Source organism: Jatropha curcas, chromosome 2, assembly GCF_041381405.1.
Source record: "Jatropha curcas cultivar XTBG-Jc1 chromosome 2, XTBG_Jcur_1.0, whole genome shotgun sequence".
NCBI lineage: Eukaryota > Viridiplantae > Streptophyta > Magnoliopsida > Malpighiales > Euphorbiaceae > Jatropha > Jatropha curcas.
Genome location: NC_143152.1, coordinates 26,199,995 through 26,227,843, shown reverse-complemented (window position 1 = coordinate 26,227,843; position 27,849 = coordinate 26,199,995). Strand labels below are relative to the sequence as shown.

General features: G+C 31.2%; 5 protein-coding genes across 6 annotated transcripts; 3 read left to right on the top strand and 2 right to left on the bottom strand.

Moving 5' to 3' along the window:
• The first annotated feature begins 1,955 nt into the window (after nt 1-1,955).
• On the top strand, nt 1,956-5,394 carry LOC105646646 (Josephin family protein). The gene is made up of 2 exons (XM_012232541.4): nt 1,956-2,354; nt 4,612-5,394. Exons 1-2 carry the CDS (start codon nt 2,112-2,114, stop codon nt 5,167-5,169), a joined length of 801 nt encoding a protein of 266 aa, XP_012087931.1. The 5' UTR covers nt 1,956-2,111; the 3' UTR covers nt 5,170-5,394.
• Nucleotides 5,395-5,848: 454 nt separating this feature from the next.
• On the top strand, nt 5,849-8,483 carry LOC105646647 (Reticulon family protein). Its single transcript, XM_012232542.3, has 4 exons — nt 5,849-6,151; nt 6,353-6,533; nt 7,324-7,535; nt 8,050-8,483. Exons 1-4 carry the CDS (start codon nt 6,085-6,087, stop codon nt 8,217-8,219), a joined length of 630 nt encoding a protein of 209 aa, XP_012087932.1. The 5' UTR covers nt 5,849-6,084; the 3' UTR covers nt 8,220-8,483.
• A 2,519-nt stretch (nt 8,484-11,002) lies between these two features.
• LOC105646648 (RING/U-box superfamily protein) lies at nt 11,003-14,647 on the bottom strand. Of its 2 annotated transcripts, none has more exons than XM_012232543.4 (4): nt 14,434-14,647; nt 13,811-14,098; nt 13,306-13,364; nt 11,003-12,311 (listed from the first exon to the last, which is right to left on the bottom strand). In XM_012232543.4, the coding sequence occupies exons 2-4, from the start codon at nt 14,060-14,062 to the stop codon at nt 11,165-11,167; spliced, it is 1,458 nt and encodes a 485-aa protein (XP_012087933.1). In that variant the 5' UTR covers nt 14,063-14,098; nt 14,434-14,647; the 3' UTR covers nt 11,003-11,164. The 2 variants fall into 2 exon arrangements, with proteins under 2 accessions (XP_012087933.1, XP_012087934.1); XM_012232544.4 differs by having other exon boundaries at nt 13,811-14,095.
• A 2,527-nt stretch (nt 14,648-17,174) lies between these two features.
• On the bottom strand, nt 17,175-21,826 carry PUMP1 (plant uncoupling mitochondrial protein 1). The gene is made up of 9 exons (XM_012232546.4): nt 21,407-21,826; nt 19,989-20,207; nt 19,815-19,893; nt 19,481-19,614; nt 19,274-19,372; nt 19,092-19,196; nt 18,339-18,413; nt 17,817-17,903; nt 17,175-17,391 (listed from the first exon to the last, which is right to left on the bottom strand). The coding sequence occupies exons 1-9, from the start codon at nt 21,488-21,490 to the stop codon at nt 17,356-17,358; spliced, it is 918 nt and encodes a 305-aa protein (XP_012087936.1). The 5' UTR covers nt 21,491-21,826; the 3' UTR covers nt 17,175-17,355.
• Nucleotides 21,827-24,238: 2,412 nt separating this feature from the next.
• On the top strand, nt 24,239-26,570 carry LOC110010818 (uncharacterized). Its single transcript, XM_020684350.3, has 4 exons — nt 24,239-24,652; nt 25,478-25,547; nt 25,872-25,986; nt 26,309-26,570. Exons 1-4 carry the CDS (start codon nt 24,337-24,339, stop codon nt 26,357-26,359), a joined length of 552 nt encoding a protein of 183 aa, XP_020540009.1. The 5' UTR covers nt 24,239-24,336; the 3' UTR covers nt 26,360-26,570.
• The last annotated feature ends 1,279 nt before the right edge of the window (nt 26,571-27,849 follow it).

Genomic DNA, 27,849 nt, shown 5'->3' with positions numbered 1-27,849 from the left:
AGAATGGAAAACGCTAAAGCGATTAATTGTCCTCTTACTAATCACTTTAAATTGAGTTCTAAATAGTGCCCTTCTACGGATGGATAGAAGGAAGAAATGGAAAAGATTCCATATGCTTCAGCAGTTGAAAGCTTGATGAATGCCATAGTTTGTACACAGCCAGATATTGCTCACTCAGTTGGAGTAGTAAGTCGGTTTCTTTCAAATCCTAGAAAGGAACATTGGACTGCAGTGAAATGAATTTTCAGGATATCCAATCACATTTGCAGGGGAGCTGTGTTGTGGCAGTCAAGATTACAGAAGTGTGTTGCTCTGTTAACAACTGAGGCAAAAGGAGAAGTCCGAGGTGTGTGTCAAAGCGGTAGGGATGGAGAGTCCCACCATATAGTCGGGAGGGGGAGAATTGTTGTGGTCCCTCAGACATGTGGGACACACACAAGTTTGAAAAAAAAAAAAAAAAGAAAAGAAAAAGACAAACACGTTTTGTTTTGACAATCAAAGAAGGCTGCAGAAGAAAGAAAAAAAAAAGGAAAAGTAGACGCGTGATTAACACATCCATTCGGTGGACGCGTTAATGACGTATCCCCTTCTCCTCCTCATCAACACACAACAAAAGAAGAAGAAAAAATGTAGAGAGAGAGTTATCTTGTTTTAGGAAAAGATTTCCTAAAACTAGGGAGGGAAAAATAGTGAGGAAATTGTTATGGGGTGTTTTTGGAAAACACTTTGAGTGCTACTATTTTTGTATTACTATTTTTGTATACCTACTATTTTTTTTAATAGTGGAAGAATTATTCGGAGTTTGTCCTGTGGACATAGCCCTAAACAGTTGAGGGTGAACCACGTAAATTTCTGTGTGTCCCATTTCTATTTTTCCACTGCGTTAATTTTCTCTTAATTGGTTGAAAGGGTCCAACGAGTGGTATCAGAGCTGAAGCAAGTGATACCTGATGCCCAACAAATTGAAATAACGTGAGATAATTATATTTAGATAAGGTTCAACAATTTAAATAATTAAATATGGATTATATATATATATATATATATATATATATATATATATATATATATATATATATTACTTCGAGTTTGTCATATTACTCCTTAATACTTGTAAAATGAATAAAATCACAGTTAGTTTCCAATTCCACTATTTTTATCCTTTTATATAAAAAATGATAAAGCTATGAAAGAAAAATTGCGAGAATATATAATAAAATAGATCACATGGCCTTTTTGAGAAACGTTTTCAATAATTTCGATAAATTTTAATTTATTTACCTCATTTTATATTGGTTGTAGTGTAGAAAGTAATATATCCATTAATACAATTGAAAATTATTAATATAACTATGAAAATTCTATGATTAATAATTAGTTTGAGATTCTCTTATAATATATTTTCAAAGAAAGTAAAAAATAGAAAGGAATAGAGGCATCCTTATTGATGATATTAACATGAATCATTTGATTGTAATGCTGCAAAAATAAAAAGAGAAGCAATTATGTACAAAAAGATAAATAAAATAAATTTAATATCATCTTTTAATACATTTTCAAAGAAAAAAGACAGAAATAAAAAGTATAGGAAGAACTTTATTGGTAATATATTAACATGAACAATTTCATTGTAAAGCTGCAACAATAAAAAAAAAAAAGTAATTAGTTGCAAAAAAGTAAAAAGGGATATATAGATAACTTATTCATGATTTTTAAATTAAGGTTTATTTGAAGAAATAACTTATTCATAATTTATGCCATAAATTTTAGTTTATGAATGAATTACGTAAACATTAAAATCATTTATATGTAATTAAAATATATGTTAACAATTAAAAAAATAAAAACCGCGCTTTTCTAGCTGCATATGTAGCGGACACAGTTTCAAGCCAGTTCCAGGTGTCATTACGCGTGGCACGCAGTTCTTTTGCACGTGGTAACTACCATTAAAAACGTCGAAGACAAGGTGAAAACTTTCCCTTCGTCTTCTTCTCCTGCATCCAAAGAAAATATACTACCGGAAAAACCATCAAATATTCACTCAAATCGCCTAATTAACTACGGACAAAATAGATTAGATTCTAGGGTTTCTCTTCTTTACAGAGACTGGAATGGAAGGAGTTAGCAATGGTGGGATGTTGTACCATGAGGTACAAGAGGCCAAGCTTTGTGCCGTACATTGCGTCAACACGGTGTTGCAGGGGCCTTTCTTCTCTGAATTCGATTTGGCGGCGTTGGCTTCGGATCTTGACTGCAAGGAACGCCAGATGATGCAAGATTCCGGTGCTTGTACCGGCGATTTCCTCTCCGCCGAGTCCCACAATGTCTCCTTGGACGGTGACTTTAGTATCCAGGTTCGCTTTATTTATTTTTTCAATTCTGATACCAACTCCTATTTTGTAATGTTCTCTCTTGGAATGAAAAGAAACAGAACGGAAAATTGTAGACTTTGGGACTTAGGAAATGGTTTTCATAAAATATTTAGATGACTATTGATTGATTAATTGGATGATTATCCAACAATTTGAATTTGAAAATAATCAATTAAATAAAATGTGTTTTATTAGCATTTTTGTGTTCTATTTTCCTATTAAATTGCTACTCTTACTTCTATGGATAATAAACATCTCTTCTTTTACTCCCTGTGCTCTCTTTAGTAGCCTGGGCTGCGGTTACACAAAGAACAGAAAAAAGAGTTAAATTTTAAACTTGTATGTTCTTTTATTGTTTACCCTTCTGTAGAAATGGGCAAATAGTTTGAATCGACTAGGTCAATTAATTATTCAAGAATAAGTAGAGTTTTGGCAAATGCATGAAACATGAGATTCTTTGATGAATTGGTTGGATATAGGTTATTCTTTATTTGTAAACTAAGAAAGCCAAGCTAACAAAAGAGCTCTCATCTTAAATTGCATTTTTTAATATTTTTCCAGTTTAAAGTGGAGAACACATTTCAATATAACCTCAAAATAAATGGGAAGAATATTTAGATTGTTACGTATTTGTTTTGTAGACCTTTTCCTTCAGTTAAACTCAGTAAATGTGTTTGTTTCCTTAAGAATTCAGAAACGTTGAGTTTATTATCATGGATCTTTATACTTTATAGCAACAGTGAAATCTTTAGTTGGAAGGAAGAAGACTGAAGAGGGTGGCAGCAGAATTTGGGAGGTCAAAAAGAGAGGTTTTCAAGGAACATCATTTTGTTGATATTGTGCATGTTATTCTTCTTCATCAATTCAAGAGGGTTGGGTCCTGGAGATTTGTTAATTAGGATTCTTGCTAACATTCTTAAACCCTTAAGAAAAAGAGAGAGAGCACCTTGGAGTGAAGTAGCTGTGTTAAAGTACAGAAAATAGTAAATACGGTATGGACTGATTATTCAAAATGTTGGGGCTACCTTTGCTGTTAGTTTAGTGAATACTACTGGTTGGGATTCTTTTCGAAGTTCATGTGGCTTAGATTAGGGGATGAAAACGGTATAATTTGGGTGTAGATGTATGCTAATGCAGCTTAGATTTAGGGAGTGAAAAGGTTACTATGTTGGCATAGATGTATGCTATAATGAAACATATTTTCTACCTTATAAGAATAATAAACTATTGTTCCTATATTTATGGGTAAAATTTAATCGTCTTTATGAAGTGCAGATCATGTGTGAGAAAAGATATGGTGAGTTGGGGACTGACTAATGTCTGTGGGAAGTTTAGGAAGTAGCCTTTACTTATAAAGGTTGTTTATAGTGTGTACATTTGCTTTCTTTGGTCATTTGTGTGTTATATTGGTAGAAAAATTGTTGCAGTGAAAGGCTTGCCCTCTGCTTGTATTCTTTTACAGAAAGGGAAGGACATGTTGCACCTTGCCAATGTTTTCCACTCCTGTTGAAAGTGGGAAATTTTCGTAAAAGGAGTAAAAAGAAAAAAAGTTTACATAAACAGTGTAACATTAAAAAAAAAAAAAAAAAACAAGTCAGTGTTTTGTGGACTTCTCAAAGAGAAAAGTTATGGTATTAGTGTAACATTGTAATTATCTCCATTTGTACACTGTTACCGTAACAAAAAATAAAAACAAAAAGAAATTTACTGTTGTACTGGCCAAATCATTTTAATATTATGCCTGAAGCAAGCAGAAAATGCTTAAGAAACTGCTAAATCTTATGGCGGTTTCTGTAGTATATATATATATATATATATGTACACACAAAAGCTTAAGAAACCACTTAAAGGATTAGCAGTTTCTGGAGACATATGTTTTGATGTTACACCATTTATGTAAATCTTTTTCTTTTTTACTCCTTGTATGAAAATTGCACCTGAAAGCATTTGAGTTGTCATGAGAGGAAAGATTAGGCATTAAGGATAAAGAAAAATGAAAAGTTGAAGGCATTTTATATGCCTTGTTGGAGCAAGCTGGTGCTGTTTTTTTTTTTTTTTTTTTTCATCTTTTCAATTCTTTAAAGGTTTGGAAAACATTTTGAGGATCTATTACGATCAAATGTTAGGAAAAAGAATTATGATAGTGGCAGAACATAGTGCATTCAAGTTTTGTAGTTTTGTAGTGCCAAATCTAATGATGCTATCCCAACTTGAATTATGTGGAAATTTTTGCTTGCAGGTCCTACAAAAGGCTTTGGAGGTATGGGATTTGCAAGTCATTCCCTTTAGCAGTCCAGTTGCTGAGCCTGCCCAGATTGACCCTGAACTTGAAAATGCATTCATTTGTCATTTGCATGATCATTGGTTCTGTATAAGGAAAGTGAATGGAGAGTGGTATAACTTTGACAGTCTCTATGCAGCCCCAGAACACCTGTCTAAGTTTTACCTTGCTGCCTATCTGGATTCTCTGAAGAGCTCTGGCTGGAGCATATTTTTGGTTAGAGGAAACTTCCCAAAAGAGTGTCCCATTTCATCATCTGAAGCTTCTAATGGTTATGGGCAGTGGCTATCTCCTGAAGATGCAGAGAGGATTATCAAATCCTGCAACTCAACTTGGGGTTCTCAGCGTGTCATTTCCACTCGACAACATTCTGATCCAGCTGCAGACATGCTTACAGAATTTGAAGATGAAGACTTGAGAGCTGCAATAGCTGCCAGTTTGATGGATTCTTCCCAAGCTATGACTAGCACCGAAGCTGTTGCTGCTCAAAATACAGAAGAAAAAATTGCAGAATGAGAAATGTAGTTTTGAAATCACATTCTATTAGTTGCGTGACACTGATCCATGTCAACTAGGATGTTTTTTAACATCCTTTTGCAATTCAGTATATACATTCATTGTACTTTTTGATAACACGTTTACATCAAATTGACATCATAAGAACATTACAATCACCCAAGTCAGCTATACAAATCAGTGATTGCATTTTTTTCATTAGAAATATTGCTTCCGTCGCTTTTATTTTTCATCATATTCAGTTCTATGGAGAAGAAATTTCTGCAATCTTTTAGACAGTTCCCTGCTACAATTCTCTATTTTTTATTAATATAATATTTGTTATATTAATTTGTATAATCTTTTTAATGCACATTATTAATATTATAGCGTCATATAGGGGGTTGAATAAATTAATGGTAATTGACTGGTAATAGCACAGTTGAAGAGAAAATAGCAGCCACTTCCCCATTCAGTCATTTCAATCACTGAACATGATGAAGAAGAAGGAATGTCTGTCTTTGTGTTCCTAACTAAATAATTAATAAGTATTTTTAAGTGCCAAAATAAAAAATATTTATATATGTAGAAACAAACATTTTTATTCATTTATTTTATGATTTTGGGGGAGAAAACCAAAAGAGCCTGAAAAGCAAGAAAAGCAAAGCTATGGGCGGTTTGACACTTTTAGGCTGTAAGTTGAGACCACTCAATCACATACACAATACATATGACATGGGACCTTTCATTGTATTGAATTTCTATTACTATTTGTAGATTAAAACGCTAACACGACCAATTTCTTTTCTTTTTTTCCAAGATTGGCTTGATCAAAGTTCTCTCTCTCTCTTTTCTTTCTTTCCTCCAATTTTTCTTGGTGGGTTTTTAGAGATCTCAACTGGAGTCAATTTTCTTCTTTTAATTATTTAAATCTGAATGGGTTCATCGGATCGATTGTTTAACAGGCAAAGAACTGTTCATGAGATCTTCGGAGGAGGTTTTGGTGAGTACTTAATTTAGAAGCTCCATTTTTGTTTTAATTTGGGGTGTCATTTTGTCTAGCATTTTTGTTTTGTTTTGTTTTTTTTTCATGAAGGTTCTTTTGCTTCAAGAAATCCAAATGCATAATTAAAGATAATCAAAATGGAAGTTCTGGGTTTATATGTGATTTTGATTTGTTTCTTTATATCTTTCTGTTAAATAGTTGCAGATGTTGTACTGTGGAGGCAAAAGAATTTTACAGTTGGGGTATTGTTAGTAGCTCTAGCTTCTTGGGTGGTGTTTGAGAGATCGGGTTATACTTTGTTATCACTTGTTTCGAGCGTTCTTTTCCTCCTTGTTGTTATTCTCTTTCTCTGGGCAAAATCTGCTGCCATTCTTAACAGGTAATTTCCTAAAACAGATTTTGTTTCTTAATCATCATTAAAGCTTATATTTTTTTTCCTTTCAATTATCATAATTTATTTGGAGATTGATTACCCATATTTTAATAAACTGCAAGAGCATTAATTAATCACTTGATCATTTTCTTATGTTTAGGGAATTTTGTTCAACTTTAGCGTTTTCCCTTTACTTTTTTTTCTTTCTTTTTTTGAAGAAATGATCTTGGTTATAGCTATATTTATTTGTGTTTACTTTGTTTGCATTTCAGGATTGGCATCTCTTTATTTATTTTTCAAAGATGGAAATTTTTTGAGCTTTCTTTGAGTTGTATGTAAGGATGGTATCAGCAAATATCAAATGGCTACTTTTTGCCCTACTTTCATTGTATTTGTATGTAGTCATCCTATGAGACACTGATGCACCTTTAGACTAATTCATATTAAATTCATTTTTATGGTCTAATTAATAGTTATTATCAATTAGAATAAGACTCGTTAAATTGATTCTTTAAAAGTAGTTGCTGATTTTACTTTCCTTTTTGAGACTACATTAAATGAGTAGTTGATAAACTATTCTTGTTTTTCTTCTGCTATATATTATGAGTTGGCAGAGAGATTTTCAGCTCAAATACAGTTATTCTTGATTATTATTGAATGTAATATGATTAGTTTAATAAATAAAATTGAATGATCAGCACTACAAAATTTTCTGATTGATCACTTCTGTATTTTTCATTATTCGCTTTTGGAAAACTTGGGCTTCATTGAACCATTTTCCCCTTACCTTGAGCAGACCTGCTCCGCCTTTACCAGAGTTGCATCTTTCAGAAGAAACAGTAAATGAAATTGCAGCTTTCGTTCGAACTCGCTTGAATGATTTTCTCTCAGTTTCCCAGGACATTGCCCTGGGTAAGGACACAAATTTGTTCTTAAAAGTAGCTGGGTACCTTTTGCTGATATCCATTGTTGGTGGCTTAGCGGATTTCCTTACTTTGGGTTACACCAGTAAGTTTCACCTCTCTTTTGATTTACATAATTTGCCAATGCATTTGAATTAAGTGCCCATTGTTGAGCTGCTTTTGGCAAATTGTGTGTCCAATAATTAAGATCTAGCAGACAATGGTTTGGGAAAAGTTAGGTTCTTTTAACCTTTTCCCTTTAATTTTCCAAAAGCAGTTTAAAATTCTTTTAAAGAAGTGAAAAAAAATCGAAACAAAATTTTAAAAGCAGCTCCAAACTAGGGGCTAAGCTAGCAATTAAAATTAAGGGGCAATGCTTTCAAAACCAAGGGGGTCCAAAGTGGTTAAGACAAGTAGAAAAATGCAGCAGGTGGGATGTAAATTTTCTTTTTTTTTTTTTTAAGAAAGGGGGCAACTCAATCCCAAGTAGAGCCTTAGTAGTGAACTATGGCTAAATTGTTGTCAGTATTGAAGAACAATAACGTTGAACTTGAATTTTTTTCTCCATATCCCTTCTTTCCATCATTTAAATGCCGATTTTACATTTGCAAATGTGGCAGGTCTTTTTATTATGCTTACCATTCCAGCACTCTATGAGAAACATGAAGATTGTATAGATGACTATGTGAAAATGGTGTGCGAGAAAACACAGCAGCTGTATGCGACGTTTGATGTGGAGTGTATTGGCAGAATCCGGAAATGGATTTTGGAGAAGCAGAAGCTGAGCTGAATTAATTCTTGTATCTCATTTATATCAGAGAATGAGTGGATGTGTTTTCTTTAAAAGGTAATGAGGCATTGAGTTCTTTTCGGCTTTGCGACTGGGAAATGGATTGCTCTTTTTGTTTTTCTTTGCTTCTCTTTGCCTGTTCAAAACAATTTCTTCCATTTTTGTATCTTCATTTCCTCATCATAGTTTCTTTTGGCATAATAGTAGAGAAATGTATAGTTGTTGCCATCGAGCTTCCAAATATAAATGAAGATTTTGGGGAAAGTACTGGCTGTGGAAGTGATAACATGGAGCGTTGACACTTCGACACTCTCTGACACGGTTAAATATTTTAGAGGAAAATAATTAATTCGTAAGTAAGTCACCGTTTCACAATATTAATTAATCATTTATGAGGTTTATCTCCGTCAAATCATTTGGTTTTTCTGTCCATTTTTTCCAAACTTTTCCATTAAAATTAAAAAAAAAAAAAGACTAAAATACCTTAATACATAAGAATGGAAAATAATTAATTTGTCTCTGAGGTTTGACCAAATTAATTATGTCATTTCTGTAGAGTTTAGCAATATTAATTAATGATTTCTGAGATTTACCTTTGTCAAATTATTTGGTCATTTTATTTATTTTCTCCTGATTTTTCTGTTAAAATCTTAAAAAAAAAAAATTAAAATATCGTTAAACTTAAGAAGAAAAGATTAATCTAACCTACGTTATTTGCTTTATAACGGAATGACAGTTAAGTCTTATCAAATTTACAATTGGAATTTTTTTTTTATCTTCTTACTATTCCTATGGTCCTACCTTCATTTCATTAGTTGCAGTTTGTAATTGAATATATAAACTAACTTGTTCTCTTGAATATTGATACCTAAAATTAAATGTCTATTATTTTTATTAAAATTAATTTGATGTATATTTTTCTTTTTCATTTTTTTGTTGGTGGCTTAAGAAAGTAAAGTGATGTTGATAAAAAAAAAGTTTTTTTTTGAGTGAATATCAAATAATCAATGTATACTTTGACTTTTCGTTTTTCTTTCACGACAAATGGAAATCTAACCTAAATTAGTTTAGTTTTTTTATTCTTAGCTGTCAGGGTATTTTAGTCTTTTTTTAAAGGTTTTAATGGAAAAATCTAAAGAAAATGAGCGGAATGACTAAATGGTTTGACAGAGGTAAATCTCGGGGACTATTAATTAATATTGCTAAACCACATAGTTAGTTTGGTAAAAAATATTAGAGACGAATTAATTATTTACATTTCTTAAGTGTAAGAGTATTTTAATCATTTTTTAAAAGTTTTAATGGAAAATTTTGGAGAAAATAAACAGAAGGACCAAGTGGTTTAACGGCGATAAACTTCATGGACCATTAATTAATATTACCAAACTACTGGATGAAACATCAAGGACGAATTAATTATTTTTCCATATTTAAAAAAATGTGTTCTCTATTATTTTTTTAATTTTGAACACTTGACATCTTTAAGACACTTTCACATTTCTAAGATACTTTAATTAGAGATAGTTTTTAAAATTTTATTAAGAATTTTAGATAAATTCATTGTCAATATTTTAGATTGTTGTCTTAAAGATAATATTAGGTAATTTTTTATACTTCAAATATGAAATTAAAAGATAAATAAAGGGAGGCAAATCCTATCTTATGATTTGCAATTAGTAATTCATAAGATTTTTATCAGAATCTACAAACTCATTTGACTCTTTTGAAAATTTCAAAATTCTTGAAATTGTTAATTTAAATAACAATAAAATAAAGGCTAAAGATATTGAAATTTTAAAAATTGCTAATTTATGTCTAAGAGAGTTTGATAAACTTTTTGATCAGCAACAACGGATAAAATCCCAATCAATTGGTTTTAAAGGTCTTAGATAATGTATTTATATTTTCTTTATACTTTAATAACCTCATAAGAACAATTATTATTGAAATTATTTTTTTTTGTGATTATTTTTTTTATAGTTATTTAAAAATAATAATTTTTCAATATATATACACATACATTATACATCATAATATATAAAAACAATTATATCAGTTGCTATTAAAATCAACTTGTACAAATAGTTAAATGAAATGGGCCCCGAATAAGTTAGAGGTAATATTTATATTTACAACTTATTATAAATGATTATTTATAGATTATATTTATTTAGTGACGTGTGTTATAGACGTGTTATGTCCTAACTTTTTAAAATTTATCGTGTCCTATATCATATCCTATACCATATGTATGTGTCTATGCAACCTAGTACATTAATATATTCCATACCTTTTTAAATTTGCCTTTTGAAAGCAGCTTATGATGTGTTTAGGAAGGTCAGTATTTTGATAAAAAAAATTGGCAGGATTTATTTGATAGTAAAATTTATTCATAAATCTATATATTTTGCTTTGTACTAATTAAAAATTCATTTTATAATTTGTATAGTTTTAATCTATTAATACTAATGCAGTTCATGTATAAACAGTGATTATATATATTCAAATCAATTTTATAATTAATCCAAGCATGAAATGTTTATAAGAAGGTATTCTAAAACTGGGTTTGAAATGGAGTGGTCAATTAAATTCATATTGCTGACACCGTTAAATAGGATTGTGGAAGTCCATTTTTAATTCGGTGTTTAAGAGGGAACTAGAAGGAATACTCCAATCAACTAACATCAGCTGCAACTATGCAAAACCAATTCTTGTAATTTGTAAAATTGAAAAGATCCTGCCCAAATACAAGAGACTAAGACGACGTCCATAACACAGCAAGGCGAACAAATGCGGAAGAAATATTATAGGCCCACTCTTCAATTTGAATAAAAGTCTAAACACCGAAAGAGAAGAAAAAGAACAGATAGATAAAACAAGTCCAGTACAAAAAATACATGGTATAGCAAAAAAAAAAAAAAAAAAAAAAAAAAAAACAGCAGCTTCTATTCCTGGCTGCTTCCAAAGCCATCACGATTCTCATGCTGCCATCCAAATCCTTGTCCATCATGACCCATATCACCAGAGTAGTATTTACCTCGTGTAGGCTGTGACGAGTGAGGTAAGGGAGGTGGAGGTGGCGCTGGATGTCCATATGGCTGTGGTGCCAATATACCTTTGCCGTCCCTGGTATCCATGGCATTACCACCCTGCACAGTTTCCATGCCCTTGTTGGCAGATGGAGGAATCTGCATAACTCCTGGATTCCGTCCGTAATCCCCCTGATAAAATGCAGCATTTCCTCGAGAATCTGACAGGTTTGCAAAAGCATCTGGAACTCCTTGACCTCCAGGCATTGGTCCAGTGTTCCAGGGCTGGGGATAATTTGCCATGAAATTCACACCAGCTGGACCTGGTGGGAAACCCAACAAAGATCCTTGTTCTGCTCCAACTTCTGGGGTTGAATCTGGCCTAGCCATCTGTCCCATCTCATAGGGTGCACTGAAAAATGGCTGACCTCCCTCAGGTTGGAAAGGTGGAATCCCATATTGAGGAGTAATTAGTTGATTTGAATTCATTGGTACAACAAAATTGGGTGGTTGCATAGGATGCATATGTGGGTATTCAGGTATTGGGCCCTCAGATAAAATACCTTGCTGCTTGTCTGGAAACTGGTTGGATTCTTGCTGTGTGCCACCTGACATGCTTTGTTGGAAATGATTTTGTAAGCCTGGCCGGTCAAAGCCTGGAGGGCGGTTGTTGTCTGGCTGGGATTCTGATGGGTAATTTTGAGCTTGACCGAAAAAAGGTCTTGGTTGCATCATTGGCCTAGAAAGCGATTGTTCTCTAGGTTGCTGCTTACGAGCTTTGTCTTCAGAATCAAGAAACTGAGAATTTGAACCAGGTATGACTGGCCTTGCAGGAGCTCGAACAGTGGAAACTGAAGTTGAATGTTGTTTGGAACTTTGGACATCTGATTCATTACCATTCTCCTTTTCAGAATTTGGCTGTAGAAGGTCAGAATGGTTCTCATGGATATGAGATTCAAACTCAGCCCTCTTCAAGAAAGATTTGAGACAGTGAGGGGCTGCACAGATAAAGATTCCCTCCATCATTTTGATTGTTTGAATCTTCTGGATACGTTCATCACAACTGTGTTATAAAAAGAAGAAAAATTCATTTAGTTCGCTCTCAATAACAACACACAAGACTTTCAATAGTGCAAAGAACGAAAAGATAGCAGTAATGAGCCTCATAGACAAGTTGACCTCATTCATCAAGCATCTAACACATACACTAAGAGTCTACCATGGTAGCAAATGGAAGTGTCCTCTTCTTGTTCTAGATCAACCAAATTAAGATTCATATAGGTTTATCACTACAATGTAGAGCTACTACTAGTTGAGGTTGATCTTGTACCAACAGTTCACAGAATACTGAGAATTTCATTTTCTCATCCCACACTTTAAACTATATGTATGTTTACACTATGTGAGACGAAGTACAATAGCACCAAATATGCAGCCAGTATGGCAGGTTTGCCTCTTCAAGGCACCAACCAGGTCAATCGGGTAGCTGCCAGAAAGACTTGATTAGATCTCCTCTTTCAAGGACACCATCATTGATCATTCTACTAGTAGCATTTCAAGCATAGGAACTCTGTTTTTCCATGAATATGTGTTCTCAGGGCTGGCAGTTATTTCTCATATTTGCTAGGGTATATGATAAGGATTGAAAAATCTTCCCTCAGACTCCAACTCAAGTGAAGCTGATGTATGATCTATGAATCACTATAAACCAACACAAAAATCCATCAAGAACACTTGCATGGAACTCATATATCACAATAATTGACTCCTATTAACTACAAGGTTCCAGGAATTTTTCCCCTAGATCCATGAGGATTCTAGGAACTATTACTGATGTAGATGCACATGATAATTGATATTTGTTGTTGGAGGGGAAATCACTTCTAAATGATTAAGGAGAGAATCAACCTGAACACAGAAGCAGGACATGCAACAAACGCATATTGCATTTGAAAAAAACATCAGACAACTTCGAGACTACGGCAATAAGTTTATACAATGAAATTATTAGCTCAGATATTGTTTACAAGCATAAGAAAGATCAGGAATTTACTTACAGGTAGCAGATTGAATCACTTCTAGCACAATCAAGACAGAAGGCATGCTCGCAGGGGCTCTGCATAACATAAATTTGTTAGCATTCATAAACAAATTATATCAAAATAATAGATCACTTCAAGCAGCATGTGTCATACATCTCAAATTATACAACTGGTAATGATTAGGGAGACATCAAGCAAAAAGGACACTGATAATCTAAGTCTGTACAAGAACACATTTCAGATTTTTCAAAAGCTTGATCATGAAATAAGTAGTCAGACATAAGGTGATTTGCTTCCCACGTCAGGGATTTCTCATAAGCTTTTGGCAGGGGTCATCATTCAGCTGAAGAGAGAGATGGTTTATGATAGGAGGATGACAAAACAAGTTCCTCCAGCGACCACCCCCCCCCCAAAAAAACAAGGTTGCATATAAACTTAGACTATGACATTTCATTTTCATTAGTTACCTATTCTTTCTATTCTAATGAAGGGCAAATTAATGACAAAGCTTAGGACCTACCAGGCGTCCGTATATGGCGATTGGGAAATCACATCGAACACAAAAATGGACTCGTTCACCGAGCTGGCGTCTGGACCTGCGACCCACAGTCTTGACAACAGTAGCAACAGTGGCAGCTCCAATGCCCTTAGCTACAGGGAGATCAGCAAGGACAAGGTGGTCAGGACATGCAACAGTGACACTATCCACTGGCAAGGGCTTCACCACACCTCCGCCGCTTTCCGAGGAAGGCTTGTTCAGCCGAATTAACATTGTTCACCTCTAACTATCCCGTCTTCCTTCACTCTTCTACCAACCCAATAAATTTTCTTTCATTAGTCAATCTATAAAAATCTACCATCAAGTACAATAACAAACACTAGACATCCATCAGATTGCAAGTAGTAACTACGATTTACCACAAATTCAAACAGCCGAACTTTAAAATCGATTCATCAATTCAAAATACAAAATTCAATATTTCATTATAGTCTCAGCAATGAAAATTTTGTTAAAGCCCTAATTTTCGATTAAAACTCAATTCTAAAAGCACCCAGAAATTAATCGGGATTAATTTTGAAATTGATACTCGAAAATGCAATATATATATAAGCAGAACAGAGAAGCACCGAAGAAAAGCTTACAGGAGGGGCTGTGAGGGAGTAACGACGGCTTCGTGGACACTGCTTATGGAAAACTGCCACCGGAAGATCCCAGCACAGAGTTGAAAACGACGCGTTATGGGTGCCGGCGACTTCAGGGCGTTTATTTACGGCCGACCGCTTTAAATTCTTTATCCCAAACGGCGTCTTTACTTGCTCCGCCTTCGCGCGTATAAGGTGAGATGACCTTTTTTTTAATCACATTTATTTTTGAGAAATTATATTATATCCTAATTAGGAAAGAAACTTTTACACTAATTACGAATATAAACTTTTCCCTCAAAAAAAAAATATATATATATAAACTTATAGTAACCTCTCACTAATTTCATATCACAAATTAAAAAATAATTAAATCACTTCAATTTTAGAAAAAAAAAATAATAATATAGAACCTTCTCTTTTTTTTCCGAGATTGAACATTAATATATGATCCAAGTAATTGGCTAAATTACCCTTTAATTAATATTCATTTAATTAAGATAAAATTTTATACAGGCATCTAAATAAGGATAAAGTTGAAATAAAATAATTAATGTTATTTTAATTTTCTAAAAACTGTTATTTAAAAAAAAAAAAAAACTAAAAACTGTCAAATTTAAGAGAATGGGTGAATATTATTTAATAGATGTCACAAAATTGAAAAGATGTTTCAAATTTGCACATTTGAATTAATTCTTTTTCATCTTGCTTTTAAGAGAACGCTTTTATACATTGTTTATACTCTTTATACTTAGATTTAATTTTTTTTATAAATAATTTTTTACTTAATTTTTCGTTATATAATTTTTAATTGAGTTATTTATTAATAAAATATTATTACTCGAATTTCTAATTAAATCAAAATAAAATTGAAATATTAATTATTATCATAATAATAAATATACATAGTTTATAAGTTAAAATATTTATTTTTTTAATATTAACATTATGATTTTAATTAGGTTCACATGTTAGTCTTTTATTAAAATCTTAATTAATAATATTTGCATTTTTTTATTTTAATGTTAAAATATATTTTTCAAAATTTTAATATTAGGTTTACATATTAGTCATTGAGAAACTAAAGATTATTCCACTCCACAACTCCTCGAATAGAATTCCTTAAAAACAAAAACAAGATGACAAAAATAACTTAGAAGTGAAATCAAATATTACGAGTTCTTTTTCTTCTTTTTTTTTTTTTTGTCATTTTAATATTAGGTTAAAAATAGCTTTAAATATGTAACTAACTATTAATCTTTTTTTTTTTCAAAATACTATTATTATTAATCTATCTTATAAAGAGTAAATTCCATTGAAAATATTGTGATCTTTGCAAGTTGTATCAATTGTACCTTATTTTAGCCTTGATTCTTAGGATATCTCAATTTGAATGTAATAATTGAATCATAATTTTAAAATATAGCGTAAAAATAAATAAACAATACAATTATTGAGTCACACTGACACAAGAGTTAAACTAACCAACCCTAAATTAGATTGTTTTCATTTGGAACAAATTAAGTGTTCTTCCCATCCCCTTTTAACGTTGATATGACGTGAAAATCCCGTTGAGATTTCTTATTAAATCAACCAACTCTATTGTGCTATTTTTTTAAGTATGATAGTTTTATCTCATCTCGATTTTATTTAGTATTTTTATTGATTTAAAATTCTAATATATTATATTCAAAAACAAAAAAACGAGCAGTATATTTTTTGGAATGGATTAAAAATTAACAGTAGTAATTTGTGTAAATTAAAACAACAATCCCAATATAAATTGTAACCCAACAGCATTCTTCTTGTATAAAAGCTTCCTTATGACAGCATGTTTCTGTACTACTTAGTTAAGAGAACATTAATGCATTTGAGAGTATGGATGCAATTTATTTCTTGGGATACAACGATCATTACCAGTTCTTCCAAGTGATTGATGGCTTATTTTGTTTTTTCTTTTGGGATGTAATTTGATTTTTTTTTTTTTTTTTTGGGGAATCCACACCTAATTTCATTTTCATTATCTAAATAAATTATACAAAATCACAATTAATTTAAGTAAAAGTTTCAATTTTAAATGTTTGAAATGTTAAAATATAGTTTATTTTACTTTCACAAATTTAATTTTGTAAAATGGAATATAACTAAAACAAATTTCATTAAAATCGTTCAATTTGCAAATGTATTTACAAAATTTATATATATAAAAAAAAAAATCTATTTTCTCATTTTCTCTCTTCTTTTCGTATCTTTCCTTCCCTTCCCCTTCCCCTTCCCCTTCCCCTCCTGCTGCTTCTCATTTTCTTTTTTACTTACTGTTCTTGTTCTATTTTCTTTCTTATTTAATTTTTTTTCCTTTCTATTTCTTTTTTAAAGATATTTTAGACAACTATTATATATTACAAACTATAATCCAGCAGTTGTTCTTATATAAGAACATTGTTATAATACCACATCTCAATGGTAAATCAATTTCTTTAACATATAATAAGCATAGACATTTGAAATCAATTATAAATTAACTTTTATATATTTGAAATCCATATAGTTTATTTGTTCATACATATATGTACATCAAATATAATAGATGAAAAATTTGGTCACACAAGTTCAATATCTGCGCATAACAATCTTTGGTATAGGGAATAAATTCATTTGCATATCACTATTATCAAACAATTTGGAATCAAATAAAAAAGAAAAAAAAAGAAAAATCAAAGAACTAGAACACAAAGGAGCAATTTAACAAGTACAAATATTATAAAAAAATATTTCAAATAGGGATTATTTTAAAATTTTCATTGTAGGAACTCCTATCTAAATTAGCAAGAATGATGACAAGGGAACTTATTATTCTCAAGACTACTCCCACCATCTCCATGAAAAATCCATAAACTGTAGGCTTTGATTGTCATGTATAACTTAAGATGATTCTATACTTCTGACAAATTTCTTGGCCTGTTATGGGAAACAGAAAATTTTAGATTAGAGAAAAATAGAAAAGCAAGAAATTTAAACATGGTTACGCAATTAAATGGCTAAAGACATTTCTACCAACTATAATTAAATAAATACCAAAATACCTAGACACAGTTATTATTCTGATACAAATTTTAATGCTCCAACTAAGGACCTGGGACCAAGAGGTAGTAAGTTTAATTTTCACTTGTGTGGGTATTCATTAAGGAGTTGAGGTATTTGGTTAGTTTACTTTGCATAGCAAATGTATGTTGGGACTTGTCCAGTTGTATCAGATGAATCTGACGTCTATAATCTGCCTGCTCTTATAAAAAATAAAAAAGGCTGTCTGGGTATTAAGAAAACTAAATAATGAAAAAGAAGAAAGCAATTATTATATCAAGAAATACATTTTGTGACCATACCTGCTCTAAGGTTAGAAACATGATCACATTCCAGGATCCTAGCCGCCCAAAGTTTGGGATAAATCCCTTATAGAAAGCAAGAGGCCCCTGCAAATGACATTGAATTTGCTTCTTAGATTTCAGCATTAACAATAGAGGTTAGTGAAAGCATCTCTTTCCAACTCAAAAATATAACTAATAAAGGTGTTGTATAATGAAAATAAGCAGACTAATTCTCCTCTAAATTACAAGAATATGAACATAATCATCACATCTTCTAGAAATGAATGTCGGAAGAGACTCAGAATGAGTAGGAAATAATAGGCCTGCTCACTTCCACATCCATATAAACCTATACCATCCTTAAGGGTAACAAGAGATGAATGCCACTGTAAAGGAAAAGATATTGAAAAGAGAATTGCCACATAGAGTTATGCTATAGATAACAACTAAAGTAAGTATTAAACTTGAAAAGCATTTCAGAAACAAGAGCATAATTTTCCATTATTAAAAGGAGATACATAAGTTGAATGACAGTCTTACATCATTCTTCAGGGTCTTAATGAAGCAATCAAAAGTGCTCTTGTAAGCAGAATCCCCCATCATTCTTGACTTAACCTGGCAAAGAGCAAAGGTGAAGCTGTTAAATTAGTACAATGAATAATTTACCTTTAGACCAGGCAAGACTAAAATAAAGTATTTCTATGTTATTTTGGCTTTGATAATATCATAATATCTGTGGGTTTTGGGTTCATTAACAAAATTATAGGAGTTTTTTGAAGGTTGTGACACTTTTGCTGTGACAACAGTCTGGTTGCATGATGTTTTGGATGGAAAACCTGTAGTCAAATTAGCTTTGCTTTTTAGCAATTCTGCTATTGGGGTTAGTGAATAGTAAGTTGGCTTGTATGATTAGTAAAACTAAATATGGCTTAGCATGTTAAAAAGCAAGTTAAAGGCTTAGGTTTAAGGCTGACAAAAAACCATTCTTTTGTACTTAGAATTAAGTAACATCTCTTGTATTTAAGTGTCAAAGAAATCAATGAAATGTGTGCTTTTGACGGTTCATTTTACAGACCCAGATTTTTAAGTTTGCTGTGTGGTTAATACTCTACTCTACCATTCTTCAACAACTTTCACATAATTTAGACAAGCAAGATTGTCTCATCTCACATGTTCAACGTCATTTATTATCCTTGAACAAATGCCCACAAACAATTTACACAAACATTGGCACCACTGAGCATACTATATACTAATTTTGAAAAAGCCGAAATGCAAGAGTGGACAGCATACCACATCAACTGGGGAGCCAATACAAACAGCAAAGAAACCTGCCCCAAGACCAGAAAGAAGATGAGTGACAACATTATCTGTGAACCCAGGAATTTTCAGAATTGTCTGCATTAAAACAGTTGAATTGGAATTAGTAAAGACAGTAGCTTGTAATGAACGAGGAAAGACATTCGATTCTTCACCTGCTTCACTTGATCGTAGCTGGCAAGTTCAGCAGCATTTATAATAGCATTTCGTGCTATATTTGGTCCAAGTCCAGTCCAAAGTGCACCAACTCCTTCCTAATTGTTAGAACCAATGAGAAAAAGTATGGTAGAGTTATTAACTATGGAGATAAAATGCCCAGCCCACTTCCCCCCAACTTTCTTTATACTGGACAGATACACTACCTGCCTCACAATCGTAGAATAAGCATTCAGTGCTCCAGAATAGCGCCTTGGTACACCAGGTGGCAATTTCCCTTCAGCCTGAAGCCTAACTTTCACAAGATCAGTTGGATTTGCCACAGTAATTCCAAGAGCACCTGTTTGATTAGACAGTACTTCACAACTTAAATGGCAAAGAGATTGGTATAAGAGTATTTTTTGTCCCTTATCTTAGGTAAACAAGATGCCAATGCCCAATACCATATTAAAATAGAAGGGTAAGGAAATAAGTTGACAAAGTCTTAATTAACTTGCTTAAATAAAATGTGGTATGTAAAGTTTTGGCTGTTAAGCTCACCAGTAGTAAGTGCAGCGAGAATTTTCTTGGTTAAAGGAACATCTCCAACAAAGTCACTGCCCACATAGAAGGTCTTAACCTGTCAAACACATAGATTTATTTATACATATAAGTCAGCAGAACAGAACATAAAATAGTTCAATAGGTCAAGTGAGGAGAACATTTGAGGCTCACAGGTTCATATAACCCAATTCTTAAGCCTCCAAACATGCATTGCCGGTGAAGCCCTGGTACAATGCCTTTCCAGAGTGCTGCTAGACCTTCTTCCCTAGCAATGGTACCAACTGTGCCCAACATACCCTTATATTTTGGTAAGGCCACTCCCTCACCAGCACCAGCTTTCTTTTGGAGTTGGAGCCTGACTTTTGCTGTGTCCAGGGGAATTGTGCATATCTGCAGTAGGTTCAAGCAGATGGAAAAAATAGCACTTCAGCTAGAGTACGTACGTAGTAAAGTTGTTAATTCATAATGTAAATTAGTAAGGGTAGTAAGATTGGTACTGTTAGGAGAAAAAAGCCTACAAACGCTGGAACTATCTTATATCGAGGATTCTTTCATCGAACAAACCAGAAGCCTTGGTTGTATGGATTTCAACAATTTTTTATGTCACTTTAGAAAATCATGATAAGTTTAGATCATAATTATTAGTTACAATGCCAATGGTTAGTTTTGGATTTTATAACTGAGAAAATTCCACCAATTTAACAACAAATAACTAATAACTAGATATTAATTTGACAATATCATAACCCCATAACAGTAACAAGTAAATAGCTTCTGGAGGTGGCGTAATTCAAGGTACAATCTGACAAGCATACACCCAGTATTTAATGAAACTGAATGCTGAAATGGATATGATGGTTCATAATAATTAATATTCAATCTGGTAAGTTTACTTTAGCATTTTGTAACAAACATGATACTTGTTTAGACAACAAACCAAAAACTTCCAATTTTTTTCTGAAAAACAAAAATTACTCTTGTTATAATTGTTTAGACAAACATTATAGTTGTTTAAATTTATGCATTTACAAAGTAGAAACTACTTTCTTCTAATTGCATTTACTAGCTTGCAAAATAAAAATCTGTCCTTTATAGGGGGAAAAAAGAGCAAGCTTGTCCTAAATGGAACATAAACTAAGAGGAGGGCATACTTGGTTTGGATCTAATAAAAGAGAATAAATTCTCTCTAATCCTACAGCACATTCACAGAAAACAGCTTATCTCATCAACAATTTACTGCTCAACTGCCGCGAAAAGTTAATTCAAATTCAATTCTACAGTAAGTTTATGCGATCAAATTAAAAAGAAATAACAAAAACGACAATAGGTAATAAGGGACAAAGCTATAGCTATCACTACATTGGTCCCCATCCATCGATCATCAGAATTAAAGAAGTTCTTATTACTTGAAATCACAAGATTTCGGAAAATCGAAAATGAAAGAGAGAGAGACGACGTTACTGTCTAGATCTAAATCATAAATTTAGCTCAAAATAGTCAAATTGAATTCGAATCAACTACTAAAAACTCCACCAGATGAATTTTAACCCAAAAAAAAAAAGGTTGGAAAGCAGTATTTCAGTTGATACCTCGGCAAAACAAGCAGCCAAAGCGCTGCTAGCGAAAGTTCCGGCGAAAGAGATATCGGATTTACCCTTGCTGTCGGCCACCATAGCTAAGGAGAAAAATCGACGTGCTTATAAGCGAGGGAGTGTGTTGAAGAAACGAAAGGGTTAATTATACAAGTGTGGTTGGTTAGAGAAAAGACGGAAAAGAGAAAGTAACGGAAAAAAAATGGGAATCGTGGAAATCGAATCTTGGGAAAAGTGAGGAATGGCCACTGGGCAGAGCGCAGCAGCGGAGGTTGCACAATTGGGTCCTTTTTGAAGCAGTTGTTGTTGTTGTGTTTCTTTCTGCTCTTCATCGTCATCCCTCATTTATTCTTAGCTTGTCTCTGCCATTGCTAGTCCAATATGGAAAACTATTTACGTCAACATGAAAAAATAAAATTGCCCTTTGTTTGTTTGCTTGTTTTTTGAGAAAAGAAAAGGAAACTATGTTTGCTTTTCTTGTTTTTATTTTTCAATAAATAATTTTTGTTCTTACTAGGAAAAAATGTCCGTACATAGAAAATGAAAATCACAGCCATACTTCCAAGAAAAATAAGTGGATCTCTATTTACAAATAAATATAAAAATATCGATGGAAATGTAAAAAGTTATTTGACTTTTAACGATCAACTGAAGTGTAATTTGAGATTTGTAAATCGATTGATAATTATAATTAGGGATTTTGACTTTCGATTCATCAAACATCTATCAAAGTGTTCGTTATTTTGTTACTAATTACAATATAGCTCAACATAATGCCATATAAATCAGAGGTGTTATTTCTTTCAATTAAAACAAAAACTCCTCTAAAAAATAATTAGAACAAAAACTAAAAATTTATTCTATAATGTGATTATATGTGAAATAAGAAGCTTGTTGTGATGTCATTCGCATTTATGTGTCGTTCTGTCTAGGGAGATAGTAGTGAATGAAGGCAAACTTTAATGAATAAAATTTTTTAAGCTTTGATTTTTGATTATTTATTCAATAAAAATTTTAAGTTCACATATGTAAAATCACCATATGGTAGGAGTCGTTAAAATCATAAACCTGATTCATGGATCATGTATACATGTCACTACCTTGATAAAAATAGTATTTTATATTTTTAAAATCATAGAAAAAAAATACAAAGAGAATGAATGTTAACGATATCTTTTATTAAATATAAATATTATTGATCTTATAAAATATATTATAATATTGTATCATGCCAGCCACCTTAATACTTTAATATCATACCGCATAAGTTTTCATATTTGAGATTTTATATATTTATTAAAATTGATTACAATATTCTCAAATTAATATTAAATTAACCTTAGATAAAATTTTCTGAGTTTAATTTCTATACCTTCAAATGTTTTTTATTTTATCTATTAAAAAGATTGATATTATCAATTACTTTCAAATATCAAATATTATATTTTACCAATTTTAAAAATAAAAATTAAATATTAAAAAATATTATTTCCTAAACGAATTATTTTTCGAAGGCCTAAAACGCAGTTATCAATTTGAAGCAAATCGCGGGCCGCCGCGTAGAAAATATTAAAAATAAGGATTCAACAGGAGTGTGCGTCTAAAGTCTGACGTGGATGTTCAAAATTAAAACATGGTTTAGCTAAATGGATAAAGATGAAAATGAAATTATTCAAATTTAACGCACGCAAATATGCAATGCCTCCTGATCCAAAGCGTGCTCAGATTTGGTAGTTACTAAAACTTAAAAAGTTATGAATGACTCAGGCCAACTTTAAATAGTTAATTACCTTTTGGATTCCAAAATATAAGTTAATTATGGTTTTTCAACTAGTATTAAAAAATAATTAATTTTTCTAAATTATAATATAATTAAAAATAATTTGATTAAATTATTCATAATCTATCTTTAAAAAAAACTATCCATAATCTCAAAATCAAAAGTAATTTCATTTAATGTAAATAAGAGTAATATTTCAAAAATCAAAAGTATTTTTCAGTTTTCACTTTGACCTGAAACATTACAAATAAAAATTCTACCATTATCTGAATTAAAGGTTGTTCGTTCTTTTTTTTTTTTAAAGTGAATTAAACATGTGAACTACTACTCTACTTGTTGAAATGTCAAACTAGAATATTTCACGTTTTGAAGAAAATTATAGTATTTTAAACTGCTTTATTTCTCCTTATTTTTTATTCTCTTGCCTTATGTTACAATGTTGGTTCAGTTATCTTCTCTTCCTCAATTATAAATTAATTTTTATTTTTATGCATCATTCCAATAAAATTCAAGTTATTAAAATATAAAAAAATTAAATTCCAATTTGTAAATTGAGCAAAAAATTATATTTCAAAAATCTCATTTTATTTATTTTTATAATGTAAATACTTTTTTGGTTACTAATCTAATTCCACATTCAAACTTACGATTTTTTTTTTTTTTTTGAGATGGAATTCGAACTCGGATTTATTGCATGGTCATATATATACTTACCGTTAGGGTATATCTTGATATGCAAACTCAAGATTTCATTAGAGAGCTAAAAACTAAAAAAGTCTAAGAATATATTATGGTTTATGAAAATTTATTATTATTATGTCGTATTTATATAACAACAAAAAATTAATAAACAAATTTTTTTTTATACAATAAAATATTAATTAATTTGATATAATAATTTGCAACCGCGTAGCGTGGGGTAAACGTCCAGTTATGAACAATATAAATAAACAAATGTCCTTGTAAATATTGCAACCCAACAAATGAACAAGTCATCGATAAATACAATTACAGGCTAGCTTTATAGTTCTTGGAAATGTCTTGACAAGACAACTGCCTATAATTGTTTAAAACTAAACCATGTAATTAACTTATATAATGACTCATTAATCTATATATTAACTTCGCTGTTAGTTTCTAATCAACGATGGGAATGGAAGGGAGAAACAATATTACAGGAGGAGTTGTTATGGGTGAGGTATATTATCCTCCTCCACACCCATATGCTGTGGCTCAAGGTTTTCCTATGAATAATAATAATCCTTCTGCTCCCCTTGAACCGCCGCCGCCTCCACCACCATCTCAAGGTTTTGATATGAATAACAATGGATATGTCCCACCTCCACCACCACCACCTCAAGGTTTTGCTACCAGTAATAATAATACTTCATGTGCTCCACCTCCACCAGCTGTCTCTGTAGCCAACACCAATGTATATGTTAACACAGAAGAACGTGTCAAAGGTACCTATATATAAATTTTGAAATAGATTTTTTTTTTTTTTTTTTTTATGCATCTTACTAAATTCGTCTTTCCTTTTTAGTTAAAATATAAATTATCTTGCTTGGCTGAAGAATTTATAATTGAGGAAAAATCTCCACTTACAGTCTAACCCCAAGAATCGAATTCTAGTTAATAAAATAGATCGAAAGCCAAATTCATTTACTAATAGGAAGAGTGCATGGCAAATTTTTATAGATTTTGAATTTATGAATTGAATTAGAGTCGTCCATTGAATTCGATTTTATGATTGTTTTATTTATTTAATTACATAAAATATATATTTTCTAACCCTTGAGGGATTAGATGGGAAGATATGGATCCATTTTCCCTAAACCATAGATTTTGAATTCGAATCCTGGGAATGAAATCTCTTTAAACACTTGGAGGGAGCGCTTAGCCTCCCTTTGTGGGTCTGTCCGGTCAGTGAGTTTCCGACACTGGATAGTTAAAACCAAAAAAAAAAAATGTTTATTTTCTAAGATTATCTCTTCAATTAGTTTCTTCATATATAACTTTAAATTAATTATTAATATAAAAAAATTTTAATTACTTTCTCTTTTGTAGAATTAAGATGAAAAGAGAAAGAGTCGAAAAATTGTAAATTTATTTTTTTGTGGTGAATTTTAAATTTATTATTGATAAAAGCAGGTAAAGTTTTAAATAGTTTTATACAATGAATACTATGTTTGTAATTAATTATTTTTTTCATTTAGTTTGTGTAATTATAGGATAATAACTACAAGAAGAAGAAGATAGAAGCAACTATTAGTTATTGTTGTTTTCAGGTTATGCTGTTGCTGTTGCTGTTGCTGAACCAGGTCTTCCATGTTGTGGCATTGGTGTTGGTTGGACCTTGTAAGTTACCACATATATAATTCTTCAAACAAGCAACAAAATTTCCTTTTTATCTTAATTTTACTGATAATAAAAGATAATAAATGTTCTAGTTTTCTAAAAATAATCATTAAAAAAAAATAAAATCCTACATTTGATAAACAGTGATGAAACATAATACACTGTAATCAAATACATACAGCTTACCAAGTACAACTTAAAAATCATTTTTATCGAATTTTACATTTATGATTAATCCCTTAAATTTAGTTTATTATTATTATTTATGACGTATATATATATTGACATGAGTTTTATTATTTTTCATTTGTTCTGTTTTTGAAGGTTTATACTAGGGTGGTTTCTTTGTGGCATCCCTTGGTATGTTGGGGCAATTATTATATTTTGTTCAAAGGTGGATCGCCGCGAGAGAGCAGGATATATTGCGTGCGTCAGTTTTGTGAGTCCTTCTTCTTGCTCTCTGTGCTTTTGATTTGCAGAAAAAGTTTTACCAGAATCAATTATTTTTCAAAACTTAGAACCATTACCAATCAATATTTTGGACCAATGGAATTTAAGCGACGAAATTTAGATATTCTATGAATTTACCAAAGATTTTTGTTTGATTTTGTAAAATATGACATAAATTAAGAAATTAAGATTACAATATCCGTATCGGTCCTCCAAATTTATTATTATTATTATTATTTTTCCCTTATTATTATAAAAAATAATTAATTATTTGGCTGCTAATTCTTAACGTTGTTGTTGCCCTTGTGCAGGCCCTCATAATTACGGTTGTAGCTATCGCCATGAGATCGACAAAGAAATGATCATCTGTTACCTTCTATATGTATTTGTGGATGCAAATAATATTTACCTAATGCATAAATTTGACCTTCAACTTCGATGATTATCCTTGTAGCTCTTTGAATTTATGAATTTTTGTATTTTCAAATTTTATTTTGGCGAATGACATAATTTAAAGAGTTACAAAGAAGATTGATTAAAGTTTATGGTCAATTTTATGCATTAGACTAATGATTAATAAAATATGTAACTAAAACTTTTAATTTAGAGAGAAAAATATAATTTACGTATGACTATTATGAGAAATACATATTAGTGGTATCATAAAAGAAATAAAGAAGTTAATTTTAGTATTGATTGAATGGTAAATTGAGCTACAAATCTCATTTTCAATTTAGATCGATTATGATATCACACTCTTTGGAGAGGAGAGGAAAGAAATTTAAGGAGGAAAAAAAAAAAAAAAGCAGGAAAAATATAAAAGAATTTTCATCTTGACGTTTAGATGTGTAAAAGGAAAACGAGAGGAAATGATTTTGAAAATAGTGAAATTATAAATTTAGTCTTTATTTTTTATTGATGAAAATATAACAAATGGGGTAAAACTGTCAATTTTAATTATTTTCTACCAATTTTCCTTCTAAATTAGAGAGAAAATGACATGTGGTTCATATCTTCTTTTTTTTCTTACTCGGTAGAAGTATAATGGATATAAAGGATATAAAGAAGATACATGTAGATGTAGGTCAAGCACTCTTGGCCCGATTATAGTTCCATATCTAATATTAGCTTCCAATCTCCTTGCTTGAAAACAAAGGCTCCAGCCCGCCATTTGTTCCTGCAGGCTGCATCAAAAGCAAAGCCCATGGGAGTAAGGTTTTTTCTTCGCCATTGCTAAGTAGACCTCAACGTTCGAGAAATCAACATACGCATGTTTGTCCCGAGCTTTACACTAAAGGTTTTTTCGGTTTTATTTTTTTTTTTCAAACCACCGCTTTAAATTTAATTCGATTATTATAATTAAATCAAACTAAATCAATTCACAAACAATCCTAATTAGTAGACAAACCAATATTGCAGTATACCTTTTAGCTCAAGCACTTATTTTATATGCTAGTCCTACTATCTAGAGAGAAACATTTTACACTCCGTTCGGTAATAAGTAAATTCGAAATACGAATTCATTTATGAATGAATTATTTATGTTTGATATGGTTAATTTAAAATATGTAATTTAATTGAATTCTACATAATCATGTATAGAATAAATTCATAATTGAAAACTCATTTGGTTTTGCTTCTTAAAATATCCTTGAAATAGTAATTTACAAAAATAAATAATAAACACCAATAATATTTATGTTACGATACATAATTTCTTTATTGATTAAAATAAATATATAAAATAAAAATAGTATTAATAAAATTATTGCATTTAATTTGGTGATAAATGTATATTTAACTTGAATTTTTCTCTCCTTAATAGTAAAACATGCTAAAAAAATTAAAACAG